Source organism: Rutidosis leptorrhynchoides, chromosome 4 (genome assembly GCF_046630445.1).
Source record: "Rutidosis leptorrhynchoides isolate AG116_Rl617_1_P2 chromosome 4, CSIRO_AGI_Rlap_v1, whole genome shotgun sequence".
Taxonomy (NCBI): Eukaryota; Viridiplantae; Streptophyta; class Magnoliopsida; order Asterales; family Asteraceae; genus Rutidosis; species Rutidosis leptorrhynchoides.
Window position 1 is genome coordinate 527,296,247 of NC_092336.1, and position 20,186 is coordinate 527,316,432.

General features: G+C 34.7%; 1 protein-coding gene across 1 annotated transcript; it reads right to left on the reverse strand.

Annotated features, from left to right (window-relative positions):
- Nucleotides 1-4,127: 4,127 nt before the first annotated feature.
- LOC139904447 (uncharacterized) lies at nucleotides 4,128-5,222 on the reverse strand. The gene is made up of 2 exons (XM_071886376.1): nucleotides 4,879-5,222; nucleotides 4,128-4,476 (listed from the first exon to the last, which is right to left on the reverse strand). The coding sequence occupies exons 1-2, from the start codon at nucleotides 5,144-5,146 to the stop codon at nucleotides 4,271-4,273; spliced, it is 474 nt and encodes a 157-aa protein (XP_071742477.1). The 5' UTR covers nucleotides 5,147-5,222; the 3' UTR covers nucleotides 4,128-4,270.
- Between the last annotated feature and the right edge of the window lie 14,964 nt (nucleotides 5,223-20,186).

Genomic DNA, 20,186 nt, shown 5'->3' on the forward strand with positions numbered 1-20,186 from the left:
TAGTATTGGGGAGGGGGCCGATTCGTACGTTGGATAAAGTTTGAGAGCTTAGTGTGAGGTTGAGATAGTCCAAATAGTACTATTCATTTGGAGTATCTCAATTAGATATATACTATAGTATAATTCATTAAAAATTAAAAAATAAGATACTTTTTATTTTTTATTCATTTTTCTAAGGTACAGTAAAAGTGTAATAATTAGAAAAATACTCCAATCATTTTCATGATATGATATAAAATATATTCAATTCACAAAATGAGGTGTTTAATTAAATTAACTAATCACTAAAATTGTGTGGCTCGATCATTTTTCATTGAAAAATCAATATTTAACGAAAATGATACTCCGTATTAGCTTAAGATAATGGATTTTAAGAACTTTATATATGGACAGAAGTTACTACGGATTTTTGTTAAGATCTAGTTGAACGAAAGATAAAAAGATAATCTACAAATAACTATTTTAATTAGTTAAACCGTCACATTGCATAAAAAAATATTATTATCGCATATTTAATTATACTAAGTTGAATTGTATTTTGGCTTATAAAAAATAAAACGAATAAAAGGATGAGGTTTTTTTAATTGAGATAATCCGATACAAGAAGTCTTTTTTTCTTAAATTTATGCGATTCAATTGAGTTATCATGTGATCATTTTATGTGACAATTGTTCAAATTGATCGTTTGAAGTTTGAACAATTTTCCTTTACGTTGTCCCATTAAGTTGTCTCAAGTCATGCCATCATGTTGTGCTGGTTCACTTGGAGTTAATACTAAATTGAAGGATTTTAGGCTGTACATTTTTTATAAGCATAATAATGACGAGTAAACACATGAATTGAGCATAAAACCAACTCGAATAAGGCATAAGACAATTCAAATATCTCAATACTACTTCAGATAGAGTACACGCATAACTACACCATCTTGATCCATGATAATGGTTGAACAATACTTTACCTTTCTAAAATAATTTTATTAATAAATTACACTTTTTAAAAGCCATACATTGTGTCATCTATGCTCCAAGCTTGAAAATTAATCATCCCTCAATGCGTTAATAAGTTTGTGACTTGACAACACTTACAACTGTGTTGTTTCTTCATTTGCATTTCAGAATCTGAATCTGAAAACGACGAGTAAGCTGCAAAATTCCTTTGATCTGGCCTACAGCAAGACTTATGTAACGCCTTTTTCGCCAAGTACCACCCAATTGTACATGGGACTTTCACACAACACCATAACACGATTATTGGACAACACACACATAAACATGCATTACAAACGACTTTGATAGTGTTATCAAGACACTTGTGTTTCTCGACTGAAGATGAAGAGATACTAGATGATGAATAGCATTTTGAGTTCATCGATCTTACTTTGTGTTACCTATCGCTTAGCATGTGTTGAGGCATTTTAGGTACCTTGTATCTTTCTTCTTCATCTAGTTTGCTTTTCACCTTTTAAGTCACTTGGTTCACAAGTTGGAATGTGATACCCCATGACACCCTAAAGTAATGTTGCAGGACCATTTGATATTCAGCAACTCGACTCTACTTTATTAGATGATTATAATCATACATCAAAATTTGTAGAACTTGACGTATAAGATGGCCTAATCCAATCACTCTGTAATACATGTCCTATGTGGTTTCGCTATATAACTTCAGAAGAGGAGTTTCAAAATACTATAGTTTTACTCATTAAAATATTTCTTGACATCAAAGTACTCATAAAGTATGTTTGATACCATGGTGCAACATAAACTAGGAACAAAACCATGGGCTCTGTGTAATTAAAAAGAGGGGGAAGCATACTTTTGTAAGACCCAAATAATTATTGTACAGAAGTATAAATAATGTACATAAAGTGGGGGAAGCATTGTGTAATTAAAAAGAGGCCAGAGCCTGATCAGACCCTCGTGCGCGTCGCGCAAGGGTAAGGGCGCGCGCCACGCACAGTTCCTGTTGACAGATTATTGCTTTTAAAATAAATTTAAATGAGGGGCATTCTTGTCTTTTCATTTGAGGCCGGGTTTAGGTCATTTATGGCCAGTTTTGTGGTGGTTGAAACACATTCAACACAACCACCAACCTTATCTTCAATCAAACTTCAATTTTAGAGTGAGAAACACTTTGAGAGAGAGAAAGCTTAAATCAAGGAAGAAGAAGTTTGATTCGGGTCAAAGTACGTCTATTAAAGTTGTTCATCTAGCCACTAGCTACGTTTTGGTTGTGGTGGTATGTTCTAACCTTGATTTATATAAGGGTTAAGGTTTGGGTAAATGATGAACATAAAACCCATTGTTGGTGATTTTGGGGGTTTTTGGGTAAGATTGAGTCATGAGGACTCAAGAATGACTAACCTAGGGTTTCAAGGTGATGATTGTGGTTTATGAGTCTTAATTGGTTAGTTAATTACTAGCACACCTAGATATTAAGCAAATGGGTGTTATTTGGGTATGTTGGTGACCCAAATGGGTAACCTTGAGATGGGTCAAATGAGTCTTGTGTGACCTAAGTTGTTTAATGAGTGTGAAAATGCGATAATCCAGTGTTAAAAAGTATATTAAGACCATAATCGAATTAATGTTAGGGGTTTGGCGTAATCCCGACCAAGTGTTAGAGTTAATGGTGCAAATGAGTCACATTTGCACTATGGATCAGAATGACACTTGGGTGGTGAGTGAGTTGGTTGACCAACTCGATTGTAAAATTGATTATGTGTGCATCATGTAATAGGTACGTTACTTTGAAGGTTGCTAGCTTGATTTCTCATTCACCGAAGGCGTTAAGGTGAGTGGAATAATTATATATATGCGTATATAGTTTATTCGCTTGTGGACTCGTGGTTAGTGTTATCCGGGCGTGTGGATTCACTATAGTGTTATCCGGGCGTGTGGGTTCACTACTCTTTTGTGCGATGGAGACCACATGTGCCTGAAGGGTGGTTCGGTAAGTGCGGACGTCCACCTAGGGGGTTAGTGTATACTAACGGTCATCGTGCGAGTACCAACGGTCATTGTGCGATTATCGTTCCCTTGTGTGCGTTATGGTTAACCATGGTTATGTTTGATAGTTTTAGCATAATGAATTGTGAACTATATGCTATTGGTAATGCTAGCTTATTGAGAATTGCGGATATCTAGTTTTGAATTGTGATTGCATAGTTGCTAGTTCGTATACGGTATTTGTGTAAGTGTTTGCAAGTAAGTGGATTATATATGTATATGTATAATTATTGCATTCACTAAGCGTTTTGCTTACCCTCTCGTTGTTTACCTTTTTAGGCTCCGGCGTGGATAAGAGCAAAGGTATCCGTTTGGATTAGTGGCTCTCGGGGGATTAGCTTTTGGAAGTTCGACCAAGATATGGGTAGTTTAAACCCCAAACACCATGCTCTAAGAGTCGTTTGGAAATTAAACTTTTGTGGTCGAAACTTGTATTTAGTACGAAATTTGTAATTCGGGACGATGTGGGCCCGGAGTCGTAAAACGTGATTTGTTGTAAAAAAATGCTTAGAATACTTAACTTAATGTTGTATGACGATCGGTTGAATTTAAAAGGGTTGGAAAACGTGTTTTACGAACGTGCTTAAAAGGGAAGTGGACATGCCACTTTTGCTGAATCTGGACTGTTTTAAAAAAAAAAAAAATCTAAGTATTTTCGGTTGGATAACGGGTTGGGACGTTACAACTTTATAGTCACAACAAAACATACAAGAATAATTGAGGAAAATAGCCTATATTGTACCTTATGAACACTTTCAATTTTTTAGGTGAAAATTTTAGATTAATTTCTTCTTCCTCAACAAATAATGAGAAGGCTGACATAGCACTTAAGACCAATTCTATACAAAATTAAGTGTGCATGGTATGCTTTGACAGTTCAAAAAACTCGAGTTCAACACTCGTGCATCAGTTTTGTCAAACACCATCTTAAACTTGCAGTACGTATAAAAAAAGTACATACTTTGTGCATAAATCTTTTTTCTTTTTGGCACACTTGATATAACTATAGTTATAATCAACTTTAATTTAGTTAAAAACATCCCTTTAAATTAACTTGAAGCTCATTATGTATAAGATCACCTACTCTGTCCTATGGAAATAACTTTTTATGTGAAATTTAATATTCTCTACTCAAGGAAACAAAAACTTAACATAAAATATGCATACCCGTTTAAGAATGTTGAAAGCTAACATGTAACAAATGATAAATATAGCAAGCTATTAGTTGTATGCAGCAAGCTAACATACCATTCTCTTGCCTAATCAGAATCAGAGTCTGAACTTGTAAGCGAATCAGACTCTTCATCACCAACTTCACTTGGCTGGCCCTGTCGAAATTCATTCATCAACTCATCGTCTGACTCATCATGCTTCCCAGCTAACTTCCTTTTCAATATTGATTCGAAAATGGTTGGTATTGCGTCAATATCACCCTGATAGAACTTGTCTATTTGTGTTTTAAGCTCTGTATAACAAAAAATTACAAATTAGACACAGAGTATTTGCAACATAAAAATTAGTATCTCACATCCATAAAGTTCTTATTGTGAAATCTTCGAACAGTTCACTCCGTGTACGAAATTAGAAATCGATTTCCTCGAAATTACGTTTTAGAATACTCAACCTCCAGCTAAAAATTACATTCTCTAATATAATCATAATATATGGTCTGTTTAACTTGCAAGTAATTACAATAATGTTGGAGCTAATAATTGCCAACAGAATCATATAACACTACTAAAACAGGTTTTGTATCTGTATAAGATTATTTACAAGAGTAACATGTATACAGGATCATATCATATTAACATTTAATATAAAATTAATAATACTCCAGTAATAAGATATGGAATAAAAAACAAATTACTTGCACTGGTGACATCTTCTTCTTCTTCTGGTTCCAGCTCGACGGGATTCTGATTCTGGATTTGGTTTTCAGAATAATTAGGTTTATGATTTCGAGATTTAGATGTATAAGAATTAATATTGGTATTATTGTTAATGAAATTAATGAAATGGGAATTAACAGAGAACAATGAGGTTTTTTTGTAATTAGGGTTTGGTGAAAATGAAGTTGTTGTTCTGGAGCAGATTAGAAGATCGATACCTCGCATTAACAAAGTTCTCTTCGCCATTTAATGTCTGCTCATATCAATTCGATTCGACTCAAAGGGACGTGCATACAAAGGGTTTTGGGTTTTTCTTCGAAGGGTTTTTCTTCCGGGTCGTGTCCTTAAAGGGTCCAAAATAACTAAAAAAAATTTAAAGGCTAAATAAATAATAGAAAATTGCGGGGATAGTCCTGTGTTTTGTAGCATATTGCATGAAAACGTAGCTTTTTAGTGTGGATAACGCTGTTCACTAACACTGTTAATTTTTTCCGTTAAAACTGAATCATGTGCCAAGTATGTAAGAGTATTTTTGATATATTCGTCCTTTTACACTTCCCTTTTATCTATGAAATTTTTTATCTTCAATCTTTTTTACTTTAACCTTCATCTTCTTCAATAATAAACCCTAATTTTAATTTAAACATAATCATAACATCCAAATCATTAACTAACAATACAAATTACAAACAAATTTCTTTGATTAATAAATTTCTCACCCTATACCCAAATCCTTTCCTATTGACCTAAAGCTCATGGATTTGTCAGAACTAACAGCTTATTCTTATCCCTTAATACCTTTACCTAAATTAATAAATAAAATTCTAAAATTAAAATTATAAATCCAGAAAAGGCCCACATGGTTTCTCAGACTAAATTCGTAAAACGGTTGCCATGGGGATTTTTTAAAGATTGTATTTTAAGTTTAAATTCTAAATCGTTGTTGTTGATGCGTTTTCAGATCTAGAATTAGCAACCTGCAAATCTGATTAATGTTCGTCCGGAGTTCGCTATTGCTGCTGCTGATGCGTTTCAGATTTGAGGGTGAAATTCTCAAATGCAATTTCAGATCTGAGGGTGAGCCATTACCGGGAATCATCATCGTTGTCGTGAACGTTCATGTCAGACCGCCCTGAGTTTGAAGTTACTCACTGCCATTATTGGAGTTCTTGAGTTCTGGCCAGAGTTCTTGAGTTCCACCATTATCGGAATTCTTGAGGTTAAAGATGTTTTGGTTTATGGGTTTCATTTTCTAGCCTTTCATGTGAAACATGAAACTCAGATTTTGAAATGGTCTTATATCTCTATCGCTCCACATACTCGGCTTTTCTGTTTGTTGGTTCTTCTAATTTTGAATTTAGGGCTTTCATCACCATCAATCCACAAACTCAGAGAAATTTGTTTGTGATTTGTATTGGTAGTTAATGATTTGGATGTTATTGTAACGACCTGACTTTTTTTGACTTACTTTTGTGCTTGTTGCTTTCCCGAAACTGCGTATTTGTGCGTACTGTGTTAGATTATATTCTGGGATATTATTCCATGTTAATTACTTTCGTTAATACCTTACAACATGCCATTAAGTACGTAGTTACTTAACTTGATCCCCGAATGCTTTTACAACCGTTAGTGTCACTTGACGTTGAAAACGAGCTATGTATTTTGATACACGTTTGACTTTGGTCATAATTGGAATATTATGACTACGTATGTGACGCCCCGTACAAAACCATCGTGTACGATTCGTCAACAACAGGATCTTTACACGGTTGAATACTACATGCTGTTTGAAAACCAGTTTGCATTCATAAAAAGATAGCGTTTTACAAAAGATAACGTGCATCCTACGAATAGGAGCATAAACATAAGTTTTTGACCCTAAGGTCGTTACAAAGCCATTGTTTGAAATTAACATAAACTACGAATGCAACAGAAAAGTTCCATGAATGAGACATCTCTAGTAATGCAGCGGATAACTAATACAGCAGGTCCTTAACAGCAATTCAATAACAGCATGACAGCAAATCTAACAGCGGAAGCAAGAAACCTCTAGGCACCTGAGAAATACACGCTTAAAAGTCAACACGAATGTTGGTGAGCTATAGTTTAAGTTGTAACAGTAACGTAAGGTAGGCCACGAGATTTCAGTGTAACAAAACAGTATGAAAAGTATATGTATAACCGTGGGCACCCGGTAACTAGACTTAACGTTTATAACCCCCTGAAAGTACGCTTGGCGAGTGCGTATGTTCACGAAGTATTAAACACCCGTTAAATGCTAGCGCGACTAGCCCGAGTGGGGATGTCAAACCCTATGGATCCATATCTAAGATTCGCGTTCACCGGTTCAAAAACCAATGACTAAACGTTACCGTGCTAAGGGGAATGTTTATGCCGTTGTATAACCCACACACATATAAAGTTTAAGTACTCGTGCCTAACATGTAAAATGTAAAAAAAGCGCATGTATTCTCAGTCCCAAAATATTTAAAGTAAAAAGGGATGCTATAACTCACAGTGATAAAAGCGGTAAAGTCGGTAATGAAAGTACGCAAGTAGTAAGTCGGTCCGAAAGGTCGTCAACCTAAATTAAAGGTTACTAGGTTAGTAGGTTGTCTTTATAAATTTTAATAGTGCATAAAATAAGTTTAAGTGTCATCATCATCATCATTCATCATCATAAAAGCTAAGTAAGTTCGACAAGAATAGAGATCGAAACAATAGGCTGACTTCGGTCAGCTGCTGCGACCTCTATGTAAATCGAAAAGACGCATAGTCAGTGGCTATGGCTCCGTATATGAGTTCCCTAATAGCTGACCAATTTCCAGAACCTAAATCGTCTTCGTTTGACCGTGGCGACGGTTTAAGTGCGAGTAGGTCAGAAATTTCAGCACAACGTTAATAGGGTGTAGTGACTCTCGGAGGGCCATAAATCCTAAACCGTAACTTGGATTAAGACGAGACCTAAACGGAAAATCATTTACTCGAACCGAACTAACTGAAAATCAACTTTCCAGTAGCCCAGGTGGTCTGATCAGATACGAAAATCAGTGGACAAGTGCTCCGGTGGGGTTCTTGGTGCTTGATGCTCATCACGGTTCTCATCCTTGATGCTTGTAGCTTCAAGTGTACAACTCGTTGATGGTTTAGCATCACTTTTGACCAAGATTCTACCATCAATACACAATATGTTAAGACCAAGTGGTAACACAACTCATTTAAGAGTCTTAGATGGATGATGAACCAAGGTTACATCATATCCTTAGTCTTAACACAATTACAAGTCCTATTTACAACAAAGTTACAAACTTTACATCAATCAAACAAGTATGAATATGATCTAAGTCAAATGAAGTGATGGAACCCTAAGCTAGAGAGCTTGGATCCCTTTCACACAATTTATAAGGTCACAAAGTTAGAAAGCTTGAACCTTTAGTGTTCTTGAAGATCTTGAAGCATAAAGCTTGGATCTTTAAGTTTCATGAAGACCATAAACACAAGTTTTGATCTTTATAACAAAACAACAAGATCATAAGCTAGAAAACTTAGATCCAATAACAAGATATGAAGATTCAAGCTAGAAAGCTTGCATCTTGGTTGTTCTTGAAGATCTTGAAGCATAAAGCTTGGATCTTTAAGATATATGAAGATAACAAACAAAAGTTTGAATCTTTATCATAAAATAACAAGAATAAAGCATAAAAGAAGTAGATCTACAAAGTTGGTGAAGATTCAAAGCTAGAAAGCTTGAATCTTCAATGTTCTTGAGGATTCATGCTTGAATCAACAAGATATAATCAAGATCAAAGTTAAAAGAACTTGATCTTCATGAAAGGATGATGATGATACACGAAATTGGAAGGAAAAGAAGAAGAGAAAGAAACTTACAAGTAATACTAGAAAGGAAGGAAAGAAGAGAGCAAATGTGTGTGAAAACCAAATGAGAGCAAGTGTTGAATGAGAGGTAAATGGCTAGTATTTATAAGCAAAGTTTTGACAAGGATTGATGAGGTAGAGGCCCTAGTGGCCGTAGGTTTTGAGGGGGAGGGGAGGAGACACCATTTTGCTTTTTGGTTAGTGGTTGTCTAAAGCATGTACTTATGCTAGAATCCCATGTAACAATATGGATAATCCTTATCCAAATACTAGTATGACTCATTAATTAATTTATTTTACTTATTATGGGTCACTAGTAATAATACTTGGGATAATTAATTGGGCCACTAGCTAGTGTAGGGTGGGCTAAGGTCCAATAAGGTAGAAAGTCCAACAAGACTAACTATTGTGATCTAGTAAATAATTAGTTAAAATTAAGCATCCAAAAACCCAGGTAATTATTATTATAAAATAATAATTAATATTTCGCAGTCATAATATTCCGATTACGACAAAAGTCAAACGTGCGCGCAGTTCGCGGTTTAATCGAAACGTCAAGTAACGCTAACGGTTATAAAGGCTTCCGCTGAACAAGTTAAGTATCCTACGTACTCTAAGGCACGTTTTAACATATAAATGGAAGTAAATCACGTATATCAAGTTTCCAGAGTATAAAGTAACACAGTATGCACAAAAACGCAGTTTCGCTAAAATACAAAGCATAAAAGCAAGTCGAAAAAGTCGGGTCGTTACATTACCCACCTGTTAATGGAAATTTCGTCCCGAAATTTAAGCAGTGACTAAAAATGGTACCGTATTTAAATAAGAAGTAGCGTATCAAAGTTCTGAAAGATTCGTGGGCTAAAAAGTGAGCTATTTACCTTGAAAGGTACTCGGGTGTATAAAAGTAAGAATAGGTATATGCTATTAATTAAGTCTCTTGTCCTAAGAGATCAACAAATTGATTTCGTTTCTGGTTAACATGAGTATGTTGTCTGAATATATCCACAAAAGGAAAGATGATGTTTTTAGCCTTACAGGCATCTTTAGTAAGCTGGATGCATGAAATACATCATGAATGTTACTAAACTCATCTAAAACATTGAGCGCTTATGTCGCAATACAAAGCTGACAGGTAGGATGGAAAACGTGGTGATCATAACCATGTGATTTGATGTCTAGATAGTGTTAGCCACGGATTTTACTAACCCCTTGATTTCGGAAGGAGACCATAGGCATAAAGAACTCGATATTTAAGAACGTTTCATTTGACTATATGAATTGAAACTTTTGCTGAAAGTGAATAATCAGACTTATATGCAATGCAAGCCATAATTATCTATAGTGCCTTCAGGACGGTCTGAACGAACAATGAAGGATATCGCCCAGTTTACCATACTGCAGGTGAACTTATCCTTAGATGGAACGAAAGAACAGTTCCATAATGTAACTTTATCCTTTTAGTTACATGTTGAAGTTAGGGTTAACATTAACTAGAACAACATATAGTTGCAACCAACGAAGGAAGGAATGTGTAGAGTAACCATATCCGTATTACAGACATTTTAAGCAGTCCCTTCCAAGAGGATAACAAGATTCATAGATTCCTAAGGTATGTTACTTTACATTTCCGAAAGAGAATCGCATGAAAGGTGTGATCTTTGAACCAGGGTGAACTCTTCGAGCGGTTTGTTCTGAATTTATCCTTATACTTAAGGAGATGCGCGGACAAGAAGATACGTGGACCCTTGGTCATAAAGAACGGTTTACTCTAAGTGAAAAGAATCTCAAAACGATTCCTTGTACCTCAACCTACTGATTCATAGAGATGATGTTTACGAGGATGTTGCGATTAGCCGTGAAATATTGAGAATAGAAACCCACCTAGTGCCCTTCCTACAATGGGGTGACCATTGAGTGTACCTCAGAAAACTGATTTATCGGCCCGCGATTTTGCCATGTTTAACCTTAAAAGGAACATTTTTTGAGTACAAAGACTTCCTAACAAATTTTTATAAATCTGCCACTCAAAGTGGCTCAAGCGTTTTTAACAAGGATTTTAATAGTAAGCTTCATCCCTAACGGAGGGAGAGAAGAAGTGTGATCCCTACATGGTGTAGTCTAATACGAAAACCTTTAATAAAATCAACCGAGGAAGTTTTGAAAAACCTTTAAACGTTTGATGCGACAACATAAATGGAACGAAGTTCTTGGTAAATTTAGAAGTATGTATAACGAGTACCATTTGCACAAAATTATTTGACTTAAAACAACTCAATAAAGGAGCGATTTTTAATCATCTTGAAGGTATAACTTAGTATGTACTAACCCAATATAAGTAAGGGTAAATTTATACATATATGATTTTATAAATCGCGTAAGTGATAGAAAAGTTTTTAGTACTTTCATTTGTCCATAAATCTCGTGAGGACCGCATAAATAAGCAACGTGTAAAAATTTTGATAAACATAGTTTTTCGTATTTCAGAGGTTACGAGTTGAAAAAGGTCGAGTGAAAAATCTTTGAATCATCGGTTGACATGTTACTAGGTAATGAAAACTAATGAATTAAATGTACTTTTGATGATTATCCGAACTTAAGTCTTTGGCCCAAAAATATTTACGTGCGAAGCCGTTGCTAAAAAGTGAGGTATGAAGGATAGAGCATGAGGATGAGAAGTTAATCGCTTCTTGACTTTGCAAAATGCCAAACAGGTTATGGCCAATTTTAAAGTCGGAGTACTGATGATGTTAATATCGCTAGACGAGAATATCTTGGAATAAGTCAGGACTTAGAGTTATGTAAGAAAGAACATCGCTCCAACGGGTGTGGCAAATAAGATCCCTAGGGTAACGCAATAATTTTGAATGGTTTAAGTATTAGTGGATGCCCAAAGGCTCTGTATGACGTGGTAGTAAGTGCCTTCAACACGTACATACACACATGAATCTCTCAATTTTGACAGTTGTCTGTCTTCATGATGACTTGGATACGAATAAGCAACTAAAAATTTTATATAATGAGCAACAAAAATTTTATAGAAATTGTTTAAGGTGACAATGTAAGAAAAGAAACGAATTTCTTAGTAAACTAGGGTTACGTACAACCCGTACCATTCAAAGAAAAAATATCTTTTGAACAAAAGCTTTGATTTGTAAAAGTGAAAGTAAAATTTCATATGTATTTGCCAAAAATAAGTAATCATTTACTTTATTTTATATATAACATATATGATTTCAAAAAAATTTGCACGAATGACAAAAAAAATAAATTTACTTTTATAAAACCTTGGGAGGATCGCACAGTAAAATAGTGTGTGAAAAATTTTGGCAGCAAAAATTTTCATATTTCGGAGGTTACAAGTTGGAAAAAGATCGAGTAAAAGATTTTTTTTTTTTTTTTGAAAATTTTGGGTGACATTTGAGCATCAATATCACGAGGTAATGAAAACTGTTGAATTTAAATGTGGTTGATGACTATTAGTAGGGCATAAGTCCTTTGACCAAAAATGCTTAAGTGTAAAGTTGTTGCTTATAAGTGAGATACGAAAGGGAGAGTATGAGGGTGAGAATTAACTACCCATTGATTTTGGAAATCTCGAACTGGTATGACTAATATCGACGTAAGAAGGGTGATGGTGTGATTATCATTGATTAAGAATTCTCTCGGAATAAGTTAGGATTCAGTGTCGCATAAGAATGAGCATCAAATACGATTCTTGGGTAGTATAGAATTTGAATTGCTGAAGTGACGGTATACAGTTTCCTTTATGTATCGTTGTCCATTATATCAGTTTCTTTCATGGTTAGAAGGTGAGCAGACTTGGTGAGGCGGTCAACAATAACCTAGATAGTGTCATAACTGCCTATTGTTTTCGGTAGTTTCAGGATGAAATCCATCGTCATCCCTTCCCATTTCCATTGTGGGATCTCAGGTTGTTGAAGTAACCCAGATGGCTTTTGGCTCACCATTCTCTCGAGGTATACGAAAAATCTTCTTACTATAAATACCTTTCGCTTTCATCCTTGAAAGTCAGTCCGTTCCAACTATTTCCTCAAAGCTTCCTAACTCGATGAGTATTAGGTTAATCTTAAGGTCCATTCCAACCAAATCTTATTATACTGCCGTGAAAATTTTTATCAACCTTCTCAAATAACATCTGCTTGTGCGCAGGTAACTAATCCTTTCCAACTACTACTATAAAACTTCCAAGTTTTGTTGGCATGAGGTGTAGTGACCCGAACTTTTCCATGTTTTTATATATTAAATGAAATTGATATTTACATGATTAAATGTTTCCAACATGTTAAGCAATCAAACTTGTTAAGACTTGATTAATTGAAATAGGTTTCATATAGACAATTGACCACCCAAGTTGACCGGCGATTCACGAACGTTAAAACTTGTAAAAACTATATGATGACATATATATTGATATATATATATATATATATATATATATATATATATATATATATATATATATATATATATATATATATATATATATATATATATATAGTTAACATGATATTATGATAAGTAAACATATCATTAAGTATATTAACAATGAACTACATATGTAAAAACAAGACTACTAAATTAATGATTTTGAAACGAGACATATATGTAACGATTATCGTTGTAACGACATTTAATGTATATATATCATATTAAGATATATTAATACATCATGATATCATGATAATGTAATAATTTAACATCTCATTTGATTTAATAAACAATGGGTTAACAACATTTAACAAGATCGTTAACCTAAAGGTTTCAAAACAACACTTACATGTAACGACTAACGATGACTTAACGTCTCAGTTAAAATGTATATACATGTAGTGTTTTAATATGTATTCATACACTTTTGAAAGACTTCAAGATACTTATCAAAATACTTCTACTTAACAAAAATGCTTACAATTACATCCTCGTTCAGTTTCATCAACAATTCTACTCGTATGCACCCGTATTCGTACTCGTACAATACATAGCTTTTAGATGTATGTACTATTGGTATATACACTCCAATGATCAGCTCTTAGCAGCCCATGTGAGTCACCTAACACATGTGGGAACCATCATTTGACAACTAGCATGAAATATCTCATAAAATTACAAAAATATGAGTAATCATTCATGACTTATTTACATGTAAACAAAATTACACATCCTTTATATCTAATCCATATACCAACGACCAAAAACACCTAAAAAAACTTTCATTCTTCAATTTTCTTTATCTAATTAATCTCTCTCAAGTTCTATCTTCAAGTTCTAAGTGTTCTTCATAAATTCTACAAGTTCTAGTTTCATAAAATCAAGAATACTTCCAAGTTTGCTAGCTTACTTCCAATCTTGTAGAGTGATCATCCAACCTCAAGAAATCTTTATTATTTACAGTAAGATATCTTTCTAATACAAGGTAATACTCATATTCAAACTTTGATTCAATTTCTATAACTATAACAATCTTATTTCGAGTGGAAATCTTACTTGAACTTGTATTCGTGTCATGATTCTGCTTCAAGAACTTTCAAGTCATCCAAGGATCCTTTGAAGCTAGATCCATTTTTCTCATTTCTAGTAGCTTTATCCAGAAAACTTGAGGTAGTAATGATGTTCATAACATCATTCAATTCATACATATAAAGATATCTTATTCGAAGGTTTAAACTTGTAATCACTAGAACATAGTTTAGTTAATTCTAAACTTGTTCGCAAACAAAAGTTAATCCTTCTAAATTGAATTTTAAAATCAACTAAACACATGTTCTATATCTATATGATATGCTAACTTAATGATTTAAAACCTGGAAACACGAAGAACACTGTAAAACCGGACATACGCCGTCGTAGTAACACCGCGGGCTGTTTTGGGTTAGTTAATTAAAAACTATGATAAACTTTGATTTAAAAGTTGTTCTTCTTTGAAAATTATTTTTCTTATGAACATGAAACTATATCCAAAAATCATGGTTAAACTCAAAGTGGAAGTATGTTTTCTAAAATGGTCATCTAGACGTCGTTCTTTCGACTGAAATGACTACCTTTACAAAAACGACTTGTAACTTATATTTCCAACTATAAACCTATACTTTTTCTGTTTAGATTCATAAAATAGAGTTCAATATGAAACCATAGCAATTTGATTCACTCAAAACGGATTTAAAATGAAGAAGTTATGGGTAAAACAAGATTGGATAATTTTTCTTGTTGTAGCAACGTGAAAATTGGTAACAAATCTATATTAATCATATCCTAGCTAACTTATATTGTATTAAACATGTATTCTAATATATTATGTAATCTTGGGATACCATAGACACGTATGCAAATGTTTTGACATATCATATCGACCCATGTGTATATATTATTTGGAACAACCATAGACACTCTATATGCAGTAATGTGGGAGTTAGCTATACAGGGTTGAGGTTGATTCCAAAAATATATATACTTTGAGTTGTGATCTAGCCTGAGACGTGTATGCACTGGGTCGTGAATTGATTCAAGATAATATATATCAATTTTTTTCTGTACATCTAACGTTGGACAACTAGTTGTAGGTTACTAATGAGGACAGCTGACTTAATAAACTTAAAACATCAAAATGTATTAAAAGTGTTGTAAATATATTTTGAATATACTTTGATATATATGTACATATTTGTTATAGGTTCGTGAATCGACCAGTGGCCAAGTCTTACTTCCCGACAAAGTAAAAATCTGTGAAAGTGAGTTATAGTCCCACTTTTAAAATCTAATATTTTTGGGATGAGAATACATGCAGGTTTTATAAATGATTTACAAAATAGACACAAGTACGTGAAACTACATTCTATGGTTGAATTATCGAAATCGAATATGCCCCTTTTTATTTAGTCTGGTAATCTAAGAATTAGGGAACAGACACCCTAATTGACGCGAATCCTAAAGATAGATCTATTGGGCCTAACAAACCCCATCCAAAGTACCGGATGCTTTAGTACTTCGAAATTTATATCATAACCGAAGGGTGTCCTGGAATGATGGGGATATTCTTATATATGCATCATGTTAATGTCGGTTACCAGGTGTTCACCATATGAATGATTTTTATCTCTATGTATGGGATGTATATTGAAATATGAAATCTTGTGGTCTATTGTTACGATTTGATATATATAGGTTAAACCTATAACTCACCAACATTTTTGTTGACGTTTAAAGCATGTTTATTCTCAGGTGAATATTGAGAGCTTCCGCTGTTGCATACTAAAATAAGGACAAGATTTGGAGTCCATGTTTGTATGATATTATGTAAAAACTGCATTCAAGAAACATATGTCGATGTAATATATTTCTATTGTAAACCATTATGTAATGGTCGTGTGTAAACAGTATATTTTATATTATCATTATTTGATAATCTACGTAATGCTTTTGAAACCTTTATTGATAAAATAAAGGTTATGGTTGTTTTAAAAATGAATGCAGTATTTGAAAAACGTCTCATATAAAGGTCAAAACCTCGCAACGAAATCAATTAATATGGAACGTTTATAATCAATATGAACTGGACATTTCATGAGGTCATCTCCAAATGACCCACCTGTTAATTTTTAAGGTACTATCTTAAATTACTCCTCTATCTCTGCCAACTTACCATTAGCTTGTCCTATAGAATACTTAACTCTCATGGTTGTTAATGGCTTATTAGTCATCACACTAGGATTCTTAGATATAAGGTTTCTATCACTCTAGTATTAAACAATTTCGAGACGATAAATCGTTGTGAAGAAACGTACCCTAACTAAAATCAGGATCCATGCGAGTCTCCATAGCTGAGATAACGATTGCTCAATCGTATGTGAGTCCAAAGTTTTTCATATTTGAGAACTTTTTCCTTAAGTATCCAGGGTGTCTATATCTATAACAAATTTTCGGGTTACCAATTCTGCAGTCCAGGCCCTTCTCGTACAGTATCTAGACTAAGTGGTTATTCCTGCCTTTATCAGACCATCATGCGTATACTCAAGTGGTTCCTACCAAAATTTCCTTTGAATCGCTTCATATTCCTTATGTAGTAACATTGGGACTTCTGCATGATTCACTTCAATATAATTACGCTGGCCTGACGTCATTATATTGTACTAAATTGTACGTTCATTCCAATATCACTACATATGGTCAATGTAACGTGATCACTTCCAGTTCTACTCAATTTCATCCAACGGTGCTTTATCTATGCTATCTCAAAACAAAATCTACATAATTAATCTCACGGTTTCTCGGTGTGGGTGCGTAAGTTCCGTAGGTCATGCACCAATGCCTAAATGTCCCAAAATTTCTTCAAAATGTTCAGGTTCAGGTAACGTCGTTAGGTTCCTTTCTAGAAATTCAATCTGGGTCTCGCGTCGAGTTGTATGTGTAGCAAGTAGTAATACGATATGTCTTGAGGCGACTCCTAAGTCTTTGGGTATGGCTGAGCATCAGTAGAAGGCACTCTGACCTTGTGAAAGGAGATGTCCTCCCGACTTCCCCAATGCCTAAGAGTGTTAGGGTACTAAATCCAGAAATGTCGTCAGATCGTCGAGTAGTGGTGAAGAACGAAAGAGATAAGTGAAGGTCATGAAAGCATACGAGATGCGAGCCATCTTGCTGGAACTGAATAACCTTCGAATGTTCACACGTCATACGTGGCTATTTAGAGTGAGCTCGGGGTGCGGTTACTCCGACAAATCCTCCAATATCTCCTCCTCTGAGGATCGACTTTAGTGGGCATGTAATCCGAGGGGTACTCCTCCTAGATTGCATGAAGAATCGTTTCGATCTCCAGAACGGTGGAACGATAGTAACAGGTGGATTACAATACCAATCCTTAGGGTTAGACGTGTGGGAAAAGGGTTCAGAAAAACATCTGAACTAGGAAAGGTAAGTTTTCCAAGTCGGTACAGCGAATAGCAGGCATGAAGCAAGCACGTAATCAGGCACTACAGCAACCTAGATCATCTACAGCAGTATATAGCATGGCAGTATTAACAGTACTAAACAGAAGTAACATGTAATCAAAAGCAGATAGTAGTATGCAGTAGCGAGGATAAGCAATAGCATACAGCGAGTTCACATAGCAGTAAGAGTAAGCAGTAGCATGCAGCAGATCATATGGCAGTATAAGTAAGCAGTAACATGCAGCAGTAGTAAGCAGTAACAAGTAAACGAGCAAGTTGTAGATTAGTCCTATTAGTGAATCCTACTCTGGTGGGTCTAGACTCACTAATGCAACCTAATTCCCTATAACCAATGCTCTGATGCCAAATGTGACGCCCCGTACAAAACCATCGTGTATGATTCGTCAACAACATGATCTTTACACAGTTGAATACTACATGCTGTTTGAAAACCAGTTTGCATTCATAAAAAGATAGCGTTTTACAAAAGATAACGTACATCCTACGAATAGGAGCATAAACATAAGTTTTTGACCCTAAGGTCGTTACAAAGCAATTGTTTGAAATTAACATAAACTACGAATGCAACAGAAAAGTTCCATGAATGAGACATCTCTAGTAATGCAGCGGATAACTAATACAGCAGGTCCTTAACATCAATTCAATAACAGCATGACAGCAAATCTAACAGCGGAAGCAAGAAACCTCTAGGCACCTGAGAAATACACGCTTAAAAGTCAACACGAATGTTGGTGAGCTATAGTTTAAGTTGTAACATTAATGTAAGGTAGGCTACGAGATTTCAGTGTAACAAAACAGTATGAAAAGTATATGTATAAACGTGGGCACTCGGTAACTAGACTTAACGTTTATAATCCCCTGAAAGTACGCTTGGCGAGTGCGTATGTTCACGAAGTATTAAACACCCATTAAATGCTAGCGCGACTAGCCTAAGTGGGGATGTCAAACCCTATGGATCCATATCTAAGATTCTCGTTCACCGGTTCAAAAACCAATGACTAAACGTTACCATGCTAAGGGGAATGTTTATGCCGTTGTATAACCCACACACATATAAAGTTTAAGTACTCGTGCCTAACATGTAAAACGTAAAAAAAGCGCATGTATTCTCAGTCCCAAAATATTTAAAGTAAAAAGGGATGCTATAACTCACAGTGATAAAAGCGGTAAAGTCGGTAATGAAAGTACGCAAGTAGTAAGTCGGTCCGAAAGGTCATCAACCTAAATCAAAGGTTACTAGGTCAGTAGGTTGTCTTTATAAATTTTAATAGTGCATAAAATAAGTTTAAGTGTCATCATCATCGTCATTCATCATCATAAAAGCTAAGTAAGTTCGACAAGAATAGAGATCGAAACAATAGGCTGACTTTGGTCAGCTTCTGCGACCTCTACGTAAATCGAAAAGATGCATAGTCAGTGGCTATGGCTCCGTATATGAGTTCCCTAACAGCTGACCAATTTCCAGAACCTAAATTGTCTTTGTTTGACCGTGGCGACGGTTTAAGTGCGAGTAGGTCAGAAATTTCAGCACAACGTTAATAGGGTGTAGTGACTCTCGGAGGGCCATAAATCCTAAACCGTAACTCGGATTAAGACGAGGCCTAAATGGAAAATAATCTACTCGAACCTAACTAACTAAAAATAAACTTTCTAGTAGCCCAAGTGGTATGATCAGATACGAAAATAAGTGGACAAGTGCTCCAGTGGGGTTCTTGGTGCTTGATGCTCTTCACGGTTCTCATCCTTGATGCTTGTAGCTTCAAGTGTACAACTCGTTGATGGTTTAGCATCACTTTTGACCAAGATTATACCATTAATACACAATATGTTAATACCAAGTGGTAACACAACTCATTTAAGAGTCTTAGATGGATGATGAACCAAGGTTACATCATATCCTTAGTCTTAACACAATTACAAGTCCTATTTACAACAAAGTTACAAACTTTATATCAATCAAACAAGTATGAATATGATCTAAGTCAAATGAAGTGATGGAACCCTAAGATAGAGAGCTTGGATCCCTTTCACACAATTTATAAGGTCAGAAAGCTAGAAAGCTTGAACCTTTAGTGTTCTTGAAGATCTTGAAGCATAAAGCTTGGATCTTTAAGTTTCATGAAGACCATAAACATAAGTTTTGATCTTTATAACAAAACAACAAGATCATAAGCGAAAACTTAGATCCAACAACAAGATATGAAGATTCAAGCTAGAAAGCTTGCATCTTGGTTGTTCTTGAAGATCTTGAAGCATAAAGCTTGGATCTTTAAGATATATGAAGATAACAAACAAAAGTTTGAATCTTTATCATAAAATAACAAGATTAAAGCATAAAAGAAGTAGATCTACAAAGTTGGTGAAGATTCAAAGCTAGAAAGCTTGAATCTTCAATGTTCTTGAGGATTCATGCTTGAATCAACAAGATATAATCAAGATCAAAG